The sequence below is a fragment of the Musca autumnalis genome, unplaced genomic scaffold, assembly GCF_047663935.1.
Source record: "Musca autumnalis isolate F117 unplaced genomic scaffold, ASM4766393v1 scaffold_2, whole genome shotgun sequence".
Lineage (NCBI taxonomy): Eukaryota > Metazoa > Arthropoda > Insecta > Diptera > Muscidae > Musca > Musca autumnalis.
Window position 1 is genome coordinate 111686510 of NW_027411755.1, and position 15139 is coordinate 111701648.

General features: G+C 34.9%; 1 protein-coding gene across 50 annotated transcripts in view; it reads right to left on the reverse strand.

Annotated features, from left to right (window-relative positions):
- CLIP-190 (Cytoplasmic linker protein 190) overlaps positions 1–15139 on the reverse strand; it is a 181236-nt gene that overhangs the window by 116481 nt on the left and 49616 nt on the right. For 3 of the 50 annotated variants that reach the window (XM_073968967.1, XM_073968964.1, XM_073968957.1), the window contains exon 2: positions 8467–8502. The exons of 43 other annotated variants lie outside the window; for them this stretch is intronic. In XM_073968967.1, coding sequence (XP_073825068.1) covers positions 8467–8485 — 19 coding nt within the window. In that variant the 5' untranslated portion in view covers positions 8486–8502. Of the gene's footprint in view, positions 1–8466; positions 8503–9904; positions 10117–15139 lie in introns of those variants that run through there. 4 more of the 50 variants (XM_073968960.1, XM_073968950.1, XM_073968994.1 and 1 more) reach the window with 4 other exon arrangements.

A 15139-nucleotide genomic window follows, 5' to 3' on the forward strand; every position in this document is an offset into this window, starting at 1 on the left:
CCGTTAATAACGGCAAATATGAGTTTACCCGATTACCGTTTGGGTTAAAGAATGCTCCTTCAATATTTCAACGGACACTAGATGATATATTGCGGGATTATATTGGAAAAACCTGCTACGTTTACATCGACGATATAATAATATTTAGTAGGGACGAACAATCACACTTAAAGCACCTGGACGAAATCTTCCGGACACTAGATAATGCCAATATGAAAATACATGTCGTTTTGCGTATGGAACAAAAAGAGACAAAAACGAATTGTTCTGCACCAAAAATGATGGCGTTTGGAACAAAAAATTGTCCATTTTTTTCCAAGTTACGAATAATGTGGCGTATGGAACAAATTGTTTTAAAGTTCTTGGTTTAAAAACTGAAGAATAATAGTTTATAAATCCAAATATTTTTGAATATTGTATTGTTATATGAAAACGAAAATTTATCAATCGTTTAAACAAAAAAATCCCTAGTTTAAAGACAAAATTTTGACAAAAATATACGCAAAAACGCTCATTCGACTTGAAGCTAGTGTGGACACCGATTAAAAAAATGGTATTATAAGAAAAACGCGTTAAATATTTTATGTTACCTTAGAAATGCAAAATATCAATCTGTTTTGTCCGATCGAAATTTTTATCACAAAAAAATAGTGATAAGTGGAGGAAATTCCTTAAATAAATATTAAGGAAACCTATAATAATGGTCCTTATTGTATTTATATGAGAAAAATAAATGTTTCATTTAAAGTCCTGATTTTTCAACTCAACTGTAGCACTTCATATAAGGGAGGTGGAACACGATTGATAAAAAGTGTTTTGGTTGAAATGTGACAAAATGTGTTCCATGTGACACAAACTGCCAAAATCATGAAAAAAAGATTCCATGGAACAATTCAGCAAAATTTTTGCAATTATAAAAATTGGCCATAACTTCTAGACTATCGCAGATATCTGACTAAAATAAACTACTGTTATATTCTATGAGTTTAGTTAAGTAGAACTGAGCTTTTAAAGTATTGGATTATGGTACCATTTTTGTCCTGTATGACCTTAAACATTAACTTGAGTTTTTCTCGAATCAGGCAAATGGCGTATGGAACACTTAAGCATGACACCGACGATATGTTTTTGTGGGATCATTAAGAACCTAATAATCTTGTACTTAAGCGAAAACGAATTTAAAAATATCCATTTAAAAAATGTGAACTGTCACCATTTCGATTTTAAATAAAAAAATTGGATAGTGCTTTCGCCATAAATCCGTCAAACAACTTTTTAAGTCTGTCGCTTAAGTACAAGCTTTTTTATATGTGTAATAATCCCACAAAAACATATGAAGTTCGGATCATCCGTTTTCGAGCTGCAGTGGGCACCGCATTCAAAAATAGGCCTCTATATAAGTTTTTATCGATTTTTTTCGGCATGTACTCTATTGAATTGTAGTCTAGAGACTTCAATGGGTGATCCGATATACATAGAAGTCAAATATAGCAACATGTTATTCATAAATATAGTCGAATGCGTTAGATCCCTGCCCATATGTTACGTAAACCTTTGGTATTAGCCCCATTCCTCTAGACTAGAGTCTTAAATATCATGTCAATAATGGAAGATATTGTTCTCATTTCCCGGAACCTATAAAAGCCATTTATCCGCACTCCGTTACTGTCATGGACCCGTCAAATTTTGGGTTATTTTGGTAATCTTCATTTATTTCCTAATGAAACGTTGGAAGGGTCTAATATTTTCTGGATTTTAATTCACCACTAAATACTTAAAGTTACATTTATATGTTATACGTATAATATCTCTATGTCGGTGTAATAATGCAATCAAAAAAATGTTTATTTTGACGCTCACTGTATATCCAGTTTCACTAAGGTGATACGAATTCAAATCCGTTCGAATTAATACCAAAAACTCCTCTCATTGTTCAAAATTTTTGTTTGATTGAAAGCCAAAACAAGAAGTTTGGTAGTAGTTCGAACGAATTTGAATCGTCTTAGTGAAACAGGCCTTAATGTATTATTGGAAGTGATGACTTTGTTCAAAAACTGCAAATGCTGTGTGATTCTGTAAAATCGTTTTAAAAAAGAAGAACATATGTACGTGGATTATAACTAAAATATTATTTTATTTATTATTTTTTTATTTTTGCAACATTTTTTACTAATGCGATATATGAAGATATCACTTGTTTTCATCAATAAGCAATACTGTGTGTTGGTATGAGAATTTTGTAGACCAAACATTCCAAGATCTTTTCATCATGCCGCTTGTTTCAGATTTACAACAACATTATTGACACTTATCGACTTGTTTATCAGTATCTTCTGTGCATACAACCTTTTTTCATTATTTCATTAACATTTGAGTTTGTTACACCCCAAACGATGTGTTTGGAATGTAAACCTTACACTTGAACGCACTCACTGGGCCCCTTCAGTCACATTGATCTCGGATGACGTTGAGTGTCCTTTTCAACAACGAATCGCCAAATGGGGGAAGGCATAACAAAGTCGCACACTAGAGAATTTATTTCATTTGATGTTAATGTCAACAATGTATGAATTACATACATTTGATACACTTAAGATGCATATGAATGAATACATGTGCATGTACGAATGTAGGTAGAAATACAAAATATATAAAAACACATGTAAGTATCTTAGGTTGGAGTGGCGAGGAAAATATTGACAATCGGGGGCAATCATGAATAAAAATTCCGTGCGGAATTTATTACCTTTCCCAATTTTGCATTTCCGTATTTATGTTAAAAAGTGAATATTTTTGTCGATTAGTCGAGAATATTCTAGAATTAGGTGATTCTAGTAGTTTTCCACGTTTTAAAATCTTGCTTTTCCACCTTTTTAAGTTATTTTCCGTGCGGAAAAATTCCGAGGGAAATATTCTTGATTGCCCTGATTAATTACTTATTCCATGAATTCGTCTCTTGTTATTGTTTCGTTTCATTAATGTTAAAGCCTGATGCTCTTTTATTTTGCTCTGTCCAAAATCAAATGCCATAATCACCCTAATATATTCATATTAATTTGTGTCAAATGCAATATCAAATCTATAAACGTACAAAACACAGACAGACAAGCAGTTTTGGATTCGATTAATTAGTGGTTAACCACAATTTTGAGAAATCATTTGATGGAAGAAATTGAAATTCTATAATCGAAGATCAGAGACATTGTTTTGAATGTAAACAAAAATTAAAATCCAACAACAAGCATCAATTTATTGTCAACGCATTTTATTTTGAGAAACTAATGGGAAAATAAGTAAAAACAAGTAAAAAGTCGTTAAGTTCGGCCGTGCCGAGCTTGTTACACCCTCCACCACGAGTTGTATGGAAGTAAAGTGGAACAATTAGTTTCCTTTAGTTTATGAAGAAGACTAAAACTATCGGTCTCACTTTCAAAGTATCGAAAATTCGGAGGCACCGCTCTATGGGGGCTATATGAAGGCGTGGACCTATACATACAAAATTCTGGGGAAAAGTTGTATACCACCAACGAAGACTAAGTAACAAATTTCAGAAATTCCGGGGGAATATTGAGGCCATAACCTTCAAACTACCGGAAATCGGGAGGTACCGTTCTATGTTTTGTAGCCCCAACGAAGACTAAATACCAAATTTCAGCCATTTCGGTGGGATAATGAAGCTAAAAACTTGAAAATACCGAAAATCGGGAGGTACCGTTCTATGGGGGCTATATAAAGGTGTGGACCTATACAGAAAAATTCTGGGGGAATGTTTTTTAGCCCCAACGAAGACTAAATACCAAATTTCAGCCATTTCGGTGGGATAATGAAGCTAAAAACTTGAAAATGCCGAAAATCGGGAGGTACCGTTCTATGGGGGCTATATCAAAACGTGGACCGATATAGCCCAATACAATACCAAACATCCTAAGAGTAATAGAAACGTCTATACCAAATCACAAAGCTCTATCTTAAAAATTGCGAGCTGTATCTTGATTTCAACAGACAGACAGACGGACGGACAGGCGGACATGGTCAGATCGACTTAGAATTTTACCCTGATCAAGAATATATATACTTTATAGGGTCTCCGACGAATATTTCGATGTGTTACAAACGGAATGACAAATTTAATTATACCCTCCATAGTATGGTGGAGGGTATAATGAATATAAGTGAGATAATGTGGGTAAATGCTTCAATATTAACAAAAATCGGAGGTACCGTTCTATGGGGGCTATATGAAAACGTGGACCTATACCGACTATACTCTGCAGGAATATTTGATACCCCCAAAGAAGACAATATCTAAATGTTCCGCTATTTCTGTTTGATAATGTGGGTAAAACCTTCAAAATACCGAAAATTGGGCGGTATCGTTCTGTGGAAGCTATACGAAAACGTGGACCTACACCGAAATTGTCTGTAGGAATATTTTATACCCCCAAAAAAAGACCTAATACCAAATTTCAGTCATTTTGTTATAATGAGGCTAAAACCTTAAAAATGCCCATAATCGGGAGGTATTCTTCTGCGGGAGCTATATCAAAACGTGGACCGATATCCACCATTTTCACGATCAATTATACCAGAAGTAGTAAAAACTTCTGTACGAAATTATACAATTATATCTTAAATATGCGGACAGACTGATTGACGGACGTCGTTATATCGAATTAGAATTTTATGCTGATTAAGCATATATATACTTTATAGGGTCTCCGACGAATATTTCGATGTGTTAAAACCGGAGTACCAGAAGTACCTTCGCTAATTTCAAAACGATCTTAGGCAAACCTTAAACTGCACTAAAACGAAATGTTGAACTCCTGTAATACCCTAGACCAGGGACGCGCTTCTTTGCTTCTTTGTATAGTGAGGGCCCCCACTGAGATGTTTTTGCATTTGCTTCTCTCTCTCTCACGTACAGTGTACGTGTACATAAACAAACGATGAATATCATGTGGTTGTTGTTTTTTTTTTCAACCATGCATACACACATGCTTTAGTATTTGCATTATGATCTGCATTTAATTTTAGCCTGACAGACGGCAGTTTCTGCATTTACGAAACAGCTGATTGCTGTTTTGTTGTTTGCACTGTAATTTTTTGTTTTCCTTGTGTCTCAGAGCATGAATATGCTCTCACCCTCATATGAATATGGGCTCTCTTTTACGGTATTGCCATATTGAAATACCTAAATGCTCTTTAAATTCAGTTTGATTTTATGCATTAAGCAAGTGGATAATGCTCGAATTAATTTGAATTAAGGCATGCAAATTAACGCTGCCGTCTGTCTAGGGTATAAGGGAGGAGTCGAAGATTTTATTCGATTTAGGGTTGTTCGGATACATATTTCGTAAGTAATAGTGCTTATAATTCATTTTAGTGCAGCCTGGGATTTTTTAGAGTTTTTGGGTCATTATGTCAGGAAGTATAGACTTGCCCCAGGAAGAAAACTGTGCCATCATAATAAGAAATTTTGTGTGGGAAATACCCGAAGGATTGAACCGATGTAGTCCATATTCCATTCTGACCAAATCAGTTACTGCCTTCGAGAATTGTCGTTCGCACAATTCTAGAGAACCATTTTTTACCTTTTTCGGATGCGGTATACAAAGGAACTTTGTCTAAGATTCTCAGAAATAGTACTGTATGCAAAGTTTGGACCAACGCAGTATCCAGTTCGAAAGCTGTCGTGCGCACCAACCAGGTAGCTTTCGGCCATTTCTTAAGGAAGTATGGACTTGTACTGTCGTAATGGGGCCAGCGAATACAAGTTGTTGCAAAAAATCAAAGCTATTCGAGCCAGGTTTTAAACTGCACTTTTCCGAAGTTTTATGTTGGAGGTAGCCGAAGTAGTGGGCCGTTATAATCCATATTCGAACCTGATCAATGTCTGGAAGAAATATTACTATGTGCAAAGTTTGCTCCCATCGAGAGTTATCGTGCACTCAATTTTAGCGACAAATTTGGAATTTCTGTGGAGGAGGTTCGGGTACCTCCTCCACCGAAATTGCGGAGTGGGCCGATATGACCCATCTTCTAACATGATCTAAGTTTGGACAATATATTACGAGAACCAAAATTTGGACCAAATCAGTTGAACCGCTCGTGCGCTCCTGCCAGCCAGTCGGACAGACAGACGGATGGACACGGTTAAATCGACTCCAAATTGTCTAAAGCGGATTTTGTCCAAACATACTTGGGGTCTAAAACCATTTCATTGTATCAAAGTGAATGTACCCTCGTTAGCGTAAAGATTGTGGGTATGAAAAGAGTGTGACTCTAGGGAGAATTGTGTAGTAATCTACATCCGAGCGTCATGTTCGATGGTCGAGGTTTCTCTTATAAGATTGAAGTGAAGTATTTGAGGTTAAATTTCATCACTCACTTAGATCGGCACACTGCAGTAACAGAGTATCATGGGTAACATGGATATCGCAAGACACAGTCGTGCCAGCGAATCATAAAGATTTCAGATTGGGATGTTATGTTATGTTATAGGATTGCGCAGCTACCATTGTTTGTTGGCAGCCACTGGCCTCGGAGACCAAGGGGAAGAACAGGAACGAGGTAGGAGAAGAGTAAATGTTAAGTTTAAGATGACCCGCCCCATAGTAGAAGTAGACACAATCTCATGGATAAATAGCCTGCGCCTGTCTGTCTAGAACACTGGCAGAGAAGGTGCTCGATTTCAGTCTCTTCCACATCCTCACATAGCCGACCAGATTGACTTCGATACTTTACAACAATGTCAGTCCTTACGGGTTCTCTGCGTGAAGCGTATCGAGTATGTCGATGAAGAAACAAGAAATCACGGTACCAGTCTCCTGGTCGCATGGGCCGAAAGTGAAACTGACCAGAGGTCATTTTCTGGTACCACAGGTGCTATGGAGAATTGGGGAATCACAAGTCTCTATTAGCGAAGTTGTAAAGGCCTCCGTACATAAAGAGGCTTCGCCTGGAAATAAAATAAGACCGTTGTCCTGCAATTGACGTAGAAACCGCTGTTCAAGGCTTAAATGGAATAATACGAACAAGTATAGTAGGTAAGTGTACCAATAGTCGGCGTCTTAAGTATTTTCTTATTTTCAATCTTTCACCTCTCCGAATGGAAGTGTCCAATTATATAGAAGTCATGTTGATATGACTCGAAATTTTGCGTAGTTATAAATTAAAAAAATTGATTTTTTTAAAGTGCCTTTGTACAACTATTCGGCCACTATATCCAACAGTCGGCCATGGCATGTCCCTATAGTCGGCCACTAGTCCTATATTTGATAAAATTCGTAATTTTTATTTAAAAAGGTGAACAGTTTTTACACTAACACCTGTACTTTTGTGGTTCCTAAAGTCGGCCGCCATAAAAATAGCAACATTAAAAATATGTTATAATAACTTCTTTGCCATCTGTATTCTTTAGTCTGTTCTTTAATATAATAAATGAAATTCGGAAGAAAAATCTTTCATTTTAGTAAATTACGGACCATACAAAGTTGACATCATCTCTATTTGTTCCCTAAAAGAGACGATTTACAACTGTGCTGAAAATAAAAAGCCTAAATTCTGACATAAAAAATTATATCTCCATGAAATTTTACACAAATAAAGCTGACAGTAGCCTTAAAGCTTATATAAGTTTATTTTTCACATTTTTTGTAATATTTATCAGTTATTTGAGTTTAAATACAACAATGGCCGACTATTGGTACTGGCCGGTAACAGGGGCTTTTACCCTATCCAAAATTAGAGAGATCAAAAAAAGCATTAGCGGGGCTGGAAATATATTCTAAGCTTTTGTATCGGGTAACCGTTTTACATACATTTTAAGTGTAAAATTTATATTGTATTCTAAAAATGTTCATAAAAATATATAAAATAATTTTTCAATGATTTCTAAAATTTAATCATAAATCACGAGCGAACAATTTACAACAATTCTTAAGACGCTTGATTGCTGAATGCCAACAAATATTACATTTAATATTTTCATTGTTTATAATATTTACTTTTTAGATAAGAGTATCTAAAATAAATGAGGTCAACTTTTTCGTTTTGTTATTGACCTTGATAATTGTGGACGACATAAAGTTTAGTTAACTTTTTTCCAAGTACTTAAAAAATACAGTTTATGAAGTTATTGTCTCATTGTTTTTTATAAACATTTATTTATTTATTCGTGTCAATAACATTTTAGAAACCCCCAACACGTTTCAATAACAACAACTACAACATCTGATTTATATGCTGCTGTCGGTGGTTTTAACTGTTGATTGTTGCGAAGAATTGCAACCAGTCAGATGTTAACGAAAGTTATGATGGGAGAGGTGGCCCAAGAGAAAACTATAGTATGGTATTTGATCTACAAAATTGATGTACAAAAATATGAAAAAAAGATTCGTTGATAAATGCATATTAAATGCATTAAAATGTTTATACTTGAAAATCTACCTTAATTTAAATTACCTCTAATGTTGTACAACATGATATCAACAATCTTACCTGAAAGAAGAAGAAAATAAATTAAATGAATGTACACAACAAAAATATGTAGCAAATTACTATAAACTAGATCTGTGGCAAATATTTCGGCGTGTTAGTACTCCCTACAAATTTATTAGCTTTAATCTACAAAAATCGAACAAAATTTTTTTGGCTTATTTTGATTTTCAATTCGATCGGTGCAAAATAGGCGTATATATAACCTTTCAAAATGAAGTACTCGTTGTGTTTTGTGTAAAGTTGTTGCCACCGATAGCTCGAAAACGAATATATATCATATATTTTGGTGATCTTATTAAATACATAAAAATCTTGTCTTCAGGCGAGACAGATTTTTTTAAATTATTTGGCCCAATTTTTGGTCAAAAATCGGTCAGTTTTTTCGTTAAAATCGAAATTTGACATTTCACAATTATTTTAAATTGATTTTTTTTAAACTCTGCTCTGGTTAAAGACAAAATTATTAGGTTCTTAAAACACCCACAAAAATATACATAGATCGGCCCATTTGTTTTAGTGGACTGCAAAATCATAAAGAAGGAATCGTTGCAAGATATATTTTTTTTCGAACGTTCCCAAAGCCACGCTTTCCCACGCCTTACGACCGTGGGGGCGACCCCCCATTACCTAGGGATCGCGTACACATCATGATCGCAGCTATAGAATATTCTTCAACAGTCAGTACTAACATTAGGCATAATCTACTCGTTTAGATACGAAATTATTCTAGATTTAATAATATGTATATCTAAACCAAAGTCTACAATAAAATATAAGGAATTAAAATCATCGCACATTCTGCAGACTGGTTCTCCAGATGCATAATTTGTGCGATGAACATTAATATGACAGAAACGATAGTATCTACTATGTCTGGTAGGAATATTTATTTTACTAGATGAAATAAGGAAATCTGAATATATATCGCCATTCAAAATTTTTTGTACCATAATTGTATTAAACATTACACGTCTGCTTTTAAATGTTAGTAATATAATTAGCTCAAGTCTGCTGGTGTAAGATGGCAAGACAAAATCACTATTCCAATGAAAGCCTCTTAAAGCAAAAAGCAAGAATTGTTTTTGAACAGATTCAATTTTATCGGAGTATATCGTGTAATAAGGATCCCATACTACTGAGCCATATTCTAGTATGGGTCTAACAAGTGACACAAACAATTGTTTGGTGACATAAGGATCAGAAAATTCCTTTGCCCACCGTTTGATGAATCCTAGAACTCCATGAGCATTATTAACCATAGATATTACATGATTAGATATTACATGAAATTTAGTTTGGGGCCCATTAGGATCCCTAGATCAAGAAACGAATATTAGTGTAGATTCATTAACGCAAAAGACATGTTTTAAAGGTGAGTTTCTAGAAAAACACATATGCTTACATTTCTTTAAATTTAAATCCATTTTATTAATATCACACCAACTGGAGAAGCTATTTAAATCCTCTTGAAGTAGTTGGAGATGTTCTTGAGATTTGTGAGTTATAAAAATGTTAACATCGTCTGCATACATAAGTACTTTGGAATGTGTTATTGACGTTGGTAAATCGTTTACAAACAATAGAAACAGTACAGGACCCAGATGACTCCCTTGAGAACGCCTGATGGAACATTTATAAATTTAGAATAACAATCCTCGAACAAAACCACTTGTGATCTATCTTGCAGATAAGATGAGACCCAAGATAATAAGTTTTTACTAGATCGTGTCATTTTGCTTTTTCTGACTAAAACCTTTAATGACCTCTGAGGTATATTAAACTAAATTCGTGACCATGTTGATAAGGGCTTAATGTGTTTTGGACTTTATGGAAAATTACATCAGTAATAAGTTTCTCAAATAGTTTTGGAATTGCACTCAGTTTTGCAATTCCTCTATAATTGGATACATCTGATAAACTGCCAGATTTATGAAGAGGTACCAAATAAGACTTTTTCCAAAATGTGGGAAAATAACCAAGATTTATGGAGTGTTTGAAAAGAAGAGATAATGGAATAACTAAGGAGTTCTGACAGTTTTTAAGAATTATGCTGGGGATTCGATCGGGACCAGGTCTTTTTGTAGGTGTGAGGCAACTTAAACCTTTTGAGATATCTTCCATTGAGAGAAGCGACATACAAATATTATCCATGCTAGATAACTGAGTGTGTGTGAAGTTATATTGGAATTTATGGCGGAAAATTTATTTTTAGCAAAGACACAAACCATTAACAGGTGATTCAGAGAAACCATCTTTAATTAAAATTGGAGAACAAATTTAATCGCAAATTTTAATTTATGGTCATTACTATTAAAATAACTATAAAGTATAAATAATTCTGAACAAAATGAATGAAGAAGGTATAAATATGTGTTTAAAATATATCAGAGAGTTGTATTGAAAAAGACACTGAACAGAACAGCCCACTGTTCCAAAACTATAAAAGATGGGCGGATGAACCAGGCTCAAACTAAAGGTCTCTTGAATAGCTATCAGTCCATATATAGGTTTTATTTGAAAACAATTTCAGATATCTGCATTTTGCCATTTAAGGGATCTACCTTAGGCCCATCTATGAAATATACACTGAACATAACAGCCCACTGTGTCAAAACTATAAAAGATGGGCGGATTAAACCAGGTTCAAATTAAAGGTCTCTCGGATAGCTATAAGCTCATACATAGGTTTTATGTGAAAACAATTTCAGAGATCTGTAGTTTGCGATTTAAGGGATCTACCTTGGGCCCATCTATGAAATATACACAAAGGTCATTTTGTGGTACCGCAGGCGGTATGGGGAATTAGGGAATCTCAACTCTCCACCATGCAGCAAAGGTGTTAGGTATTCCTTAATCCTTACCAAGAATGTGGGAAGCCAATACAGCAGATTTTCGTATTAGTACCTGCAGAATAGACTTGGAAGCTCGGTGGAGAGCTACCACTCTCTAAATATGGAATGTGTTATTCAATTCGGTCTAGATATAAATCAGAATCTGTTAAGATTTGGATATAGCTCCCATATATATTTTCTGCCGATTTCGCTGCACTAAACACCCTATATCTGTCCAATTTTGATGAAATTTGGAATGTGTGACGAAATTTGGTCTAGTAATAAGTGTAGCATATTATATCGATATCAGTTCAGATTTATATATATCTTCCATATATATTTTACATATTCAAAGGTGAATTATTACGACAATGTTCCAAAGGCCTCATTTATAGTCCAATCGATGAAAAAATTACCAGTTCATTGTTGTGGCTAAAACTCGAATCCTACAAAAATTGAGAAAATCGGGCCAGAATTTGATATTACGCAAATATGCACATTTGGCCAATTATAGGTAATTTGGGCCCTATAATATACGTAATATTAAAATCGGAACCGATTTTCGCAATTTTTTTAAGATTCGTTTTTTTTAGCCACAAAATAATCATAAATTTTCGAGGTCTTCCCATACAAATATCTATAGAAAGACCGCTTAGTTGGCACGTACATAATTTCATGTACTTATAAGGTTTTTGGATCCAATGGAAAACATTTAGGAGGTGGACGTTTAAAAAAAGATTTTGTCGTTTTTTGGGCCGCCCTAGTATACACCACTTTCTATCTTTTGTAGGGCTTAATCCGCTTAAAAGATTAAATATAAATTACATACTATAATTTAAATGTTTTGAATGAAGGAATTTCCAACTTATTGTTATATTTCCAAACATCTACAAAAGTATTATAAAAGAATATAAAAGTATTTTGAAGATTAAGCAGAAAATATAAAATAATTTTTGTCATCACTTTGCAGTAGAAGCAGAAGAACAACATCAATTCGTTTAGCGTATCGAATAATTCCCTGGCATTTGCAGAAATTGTAAACATGAATTGGCATTTGTAATGTCATCGGCATGGAGGTATAGATAGAATGGGGCCATGGCAGCTTTCGAATGGCCAACTTTTGGCCATTGTTGTTAAGTTGGTTTCAATAACGTTCAAAGTGAAATGCAGTAGTACACATTCACTGGAAAAATGAAATTTAACACCCAGATTGCCCACAAATACAGACAGCAATGAGAACGTCACTTCTTAAGAATTTCCTAGTAAAGCTAACTTGTGAAAATCACATTCTATGATGCTGACGACTTTGCCAAGTCTAGCCCAAAAAAAAACTAAAAACATTTCTTAGAAAAATAAAATTATAAAAAGAAAAACAATTAAAAAAATAAATAAAAAAACTAAAATGATTTTTCAGCGTAATTACAGGCACCAAGAGCAGCAGCAGTGGTAACAATGAGAAAGAAAATACAAAAACGGCAAAATAATTGTTGAGAAAAAGTAGAAATGCGAAATTTGAAACATTAAAAAAAGCAAAAGTCAAGGTTCAAAACAAGTTTGGAGAATGACGAAGTAGCAAGCGAACGGCAATTGTTAAATACACACCTCGCCTTGCCTTGCCGCACAAAAAAAAAAAAAAAATAATCACCAAAACATCAACAGCAACGGCGGAATTGTAGTTCGCAAAACTGAATTTAAAACAAAAAGCACAAACAGAATTCACAAGTTTTTTATTAATCTCTCGTTTCTTTTGAATGGAAAAGGCATATTCAAACAACGCCGTCACAAACACTCACATAAGGACAGTAGCTACAGTGTGACTAGGCAAATAAAATTGTACACTTCATTAAAACCAAATCAAATAACAATAAAAATAAACGTAAACAATAAAAGTAACAATAACGTAAATACAAATTGGAAGAATTGAGGTCCCACGACGTCAGACGTATGCAAGTAGTTCAGAAACAAGAATCTTTGCAATGTAAACCTGATTTGCATTGGCACCACAAATAAGTTTTGTTTGGTGCCTCTTAGGAAAGGTGCTTCGAGTGTGGCAGAAGGAAGACAATTTGCCAAGAACAAATATACGAAATCAAAATCTCTTATAAAGCGCAGCTTAAAAGAGTATCGGTGAATCAAGAAATTTAAATTCTCAAAAAGGAGAAAATATAGTATATAGAAGCTTTATAGGGCCCAAAATACCCAAAAACAGGCAAATTTGCATATTGAAGCTATATCAAAATACGATCCGATTTTCAAAATTAGATTTGCATGGTTACCGATAGCCCAATGACCGGCTAATACTGCAATAAGTCTTGCCAGGTTCCGAGGATTTAGGGTGATTAGGAACTTTGTGCGTTTGGCGTTGTATTGAGGCCATTTTTTTGATATTCGGCATGTTTCGGTTTTGTTCCTTCTACTCCCTACTCCCATACACCAGAGCCGACTCCACATTTCATCTTGTAGCCGTCTGTGTATACCTTGATGTCATGAACTGTCAGTGGTTTGTTGATGTTTTTGCCAATTTCTCAGGAAGTATGGACTTGCCCCGAAAAAATTGTACTGTCGTAACTAGGGTCACATACACAAAAAGTTGCCAAAAATTTTAAATCGACGAGTCCTTAAACTGTATTCTTTCCAAACTTTGGGTGGAAGAATGGACATTCCCCCAAAAAAAATGAGCCGTCATAACTTGTTTGAAAATTTTTTCAATACGATCCGAGATGAGCTTTTAAACTGTACTTTTTCAAAATTTTGTGTGGTACGAAGAGAACTAGAAAAGTTTCTGGCCTTACAATGAAAACGCAAATATTTACCATCAAAAATATTTTTATTGTTTTTCTTAAGCAGTCTCCACCATAATTTACACACTTTTTCATGCGCTCAAACCAATTGTTGAAGCACTTTTGCCACTCCGATTGAGACAACTCCAAAATATGGTTTTTGGACGCCTCAACAGCATATTCTGACGACGAAAATCGTCGACTTTTTTTTCTTGATGTGCAGGAATCAGATGAAGTCATTCTGTTCTAAATCAGGGCTGTACGGCGGATGACCCATCAATTCCACGTTTTGTCCGGGTGGAATCAATGTGATTGAACTCACATTGTCATGGTGTACAATGATTCGTCTTCTCTTGTTCGTTTTTCGAATTTCTCAGGAGACTTCAGGCAAACAAATTGTAGTGTACCATTCAGAATTAACCTTCCTACGTTCCTCAAGGCGTTTAGTAGCCATATGGTCAGTTTGGGCGAAGAAACACTTGCTTCGAAGTGCTTCTTCGATGAACAACTTTCGTTGGATTTGGCTCGACTTCGAAGACCCTCACGTTCGATTGCTGTTTTGTTTCGGCAAATACGCATAGATCCAAGATTTGTCGTATGTGACGATCATATAATCATCGTACGAAGCACCGCGATCGTGTTTATTCACAACTTCTTTTTGCACCTTTTTGAGGGATTGTCAAATTGTGCTGTATCTAACGAGAAAACCCCACTTTTGCGGCCAATTAAATATCAAATATTAGTTGGTCGAAGAAATGCCCACGGTATATAACATAACGATCTTGCATTATCCGTTCACGCACGCCTTCATTTTTTCTGGAACAACGGCCGTTTTTGGAGAGCCTCACCACGTTCATTTTATAGCGAGTGTTATAGGGTGAGGGTCGTCCAAAAAAGGACGTTGTGCCAGAGAAAAAATTAAGCCGTGCGTGACCGGATAATGTACGATCGTCATGTTATATACCGAGAGATAGAGGCATCCTTTGACATTTATTACACCAACTAAAATTTAATGTTGCATGAACA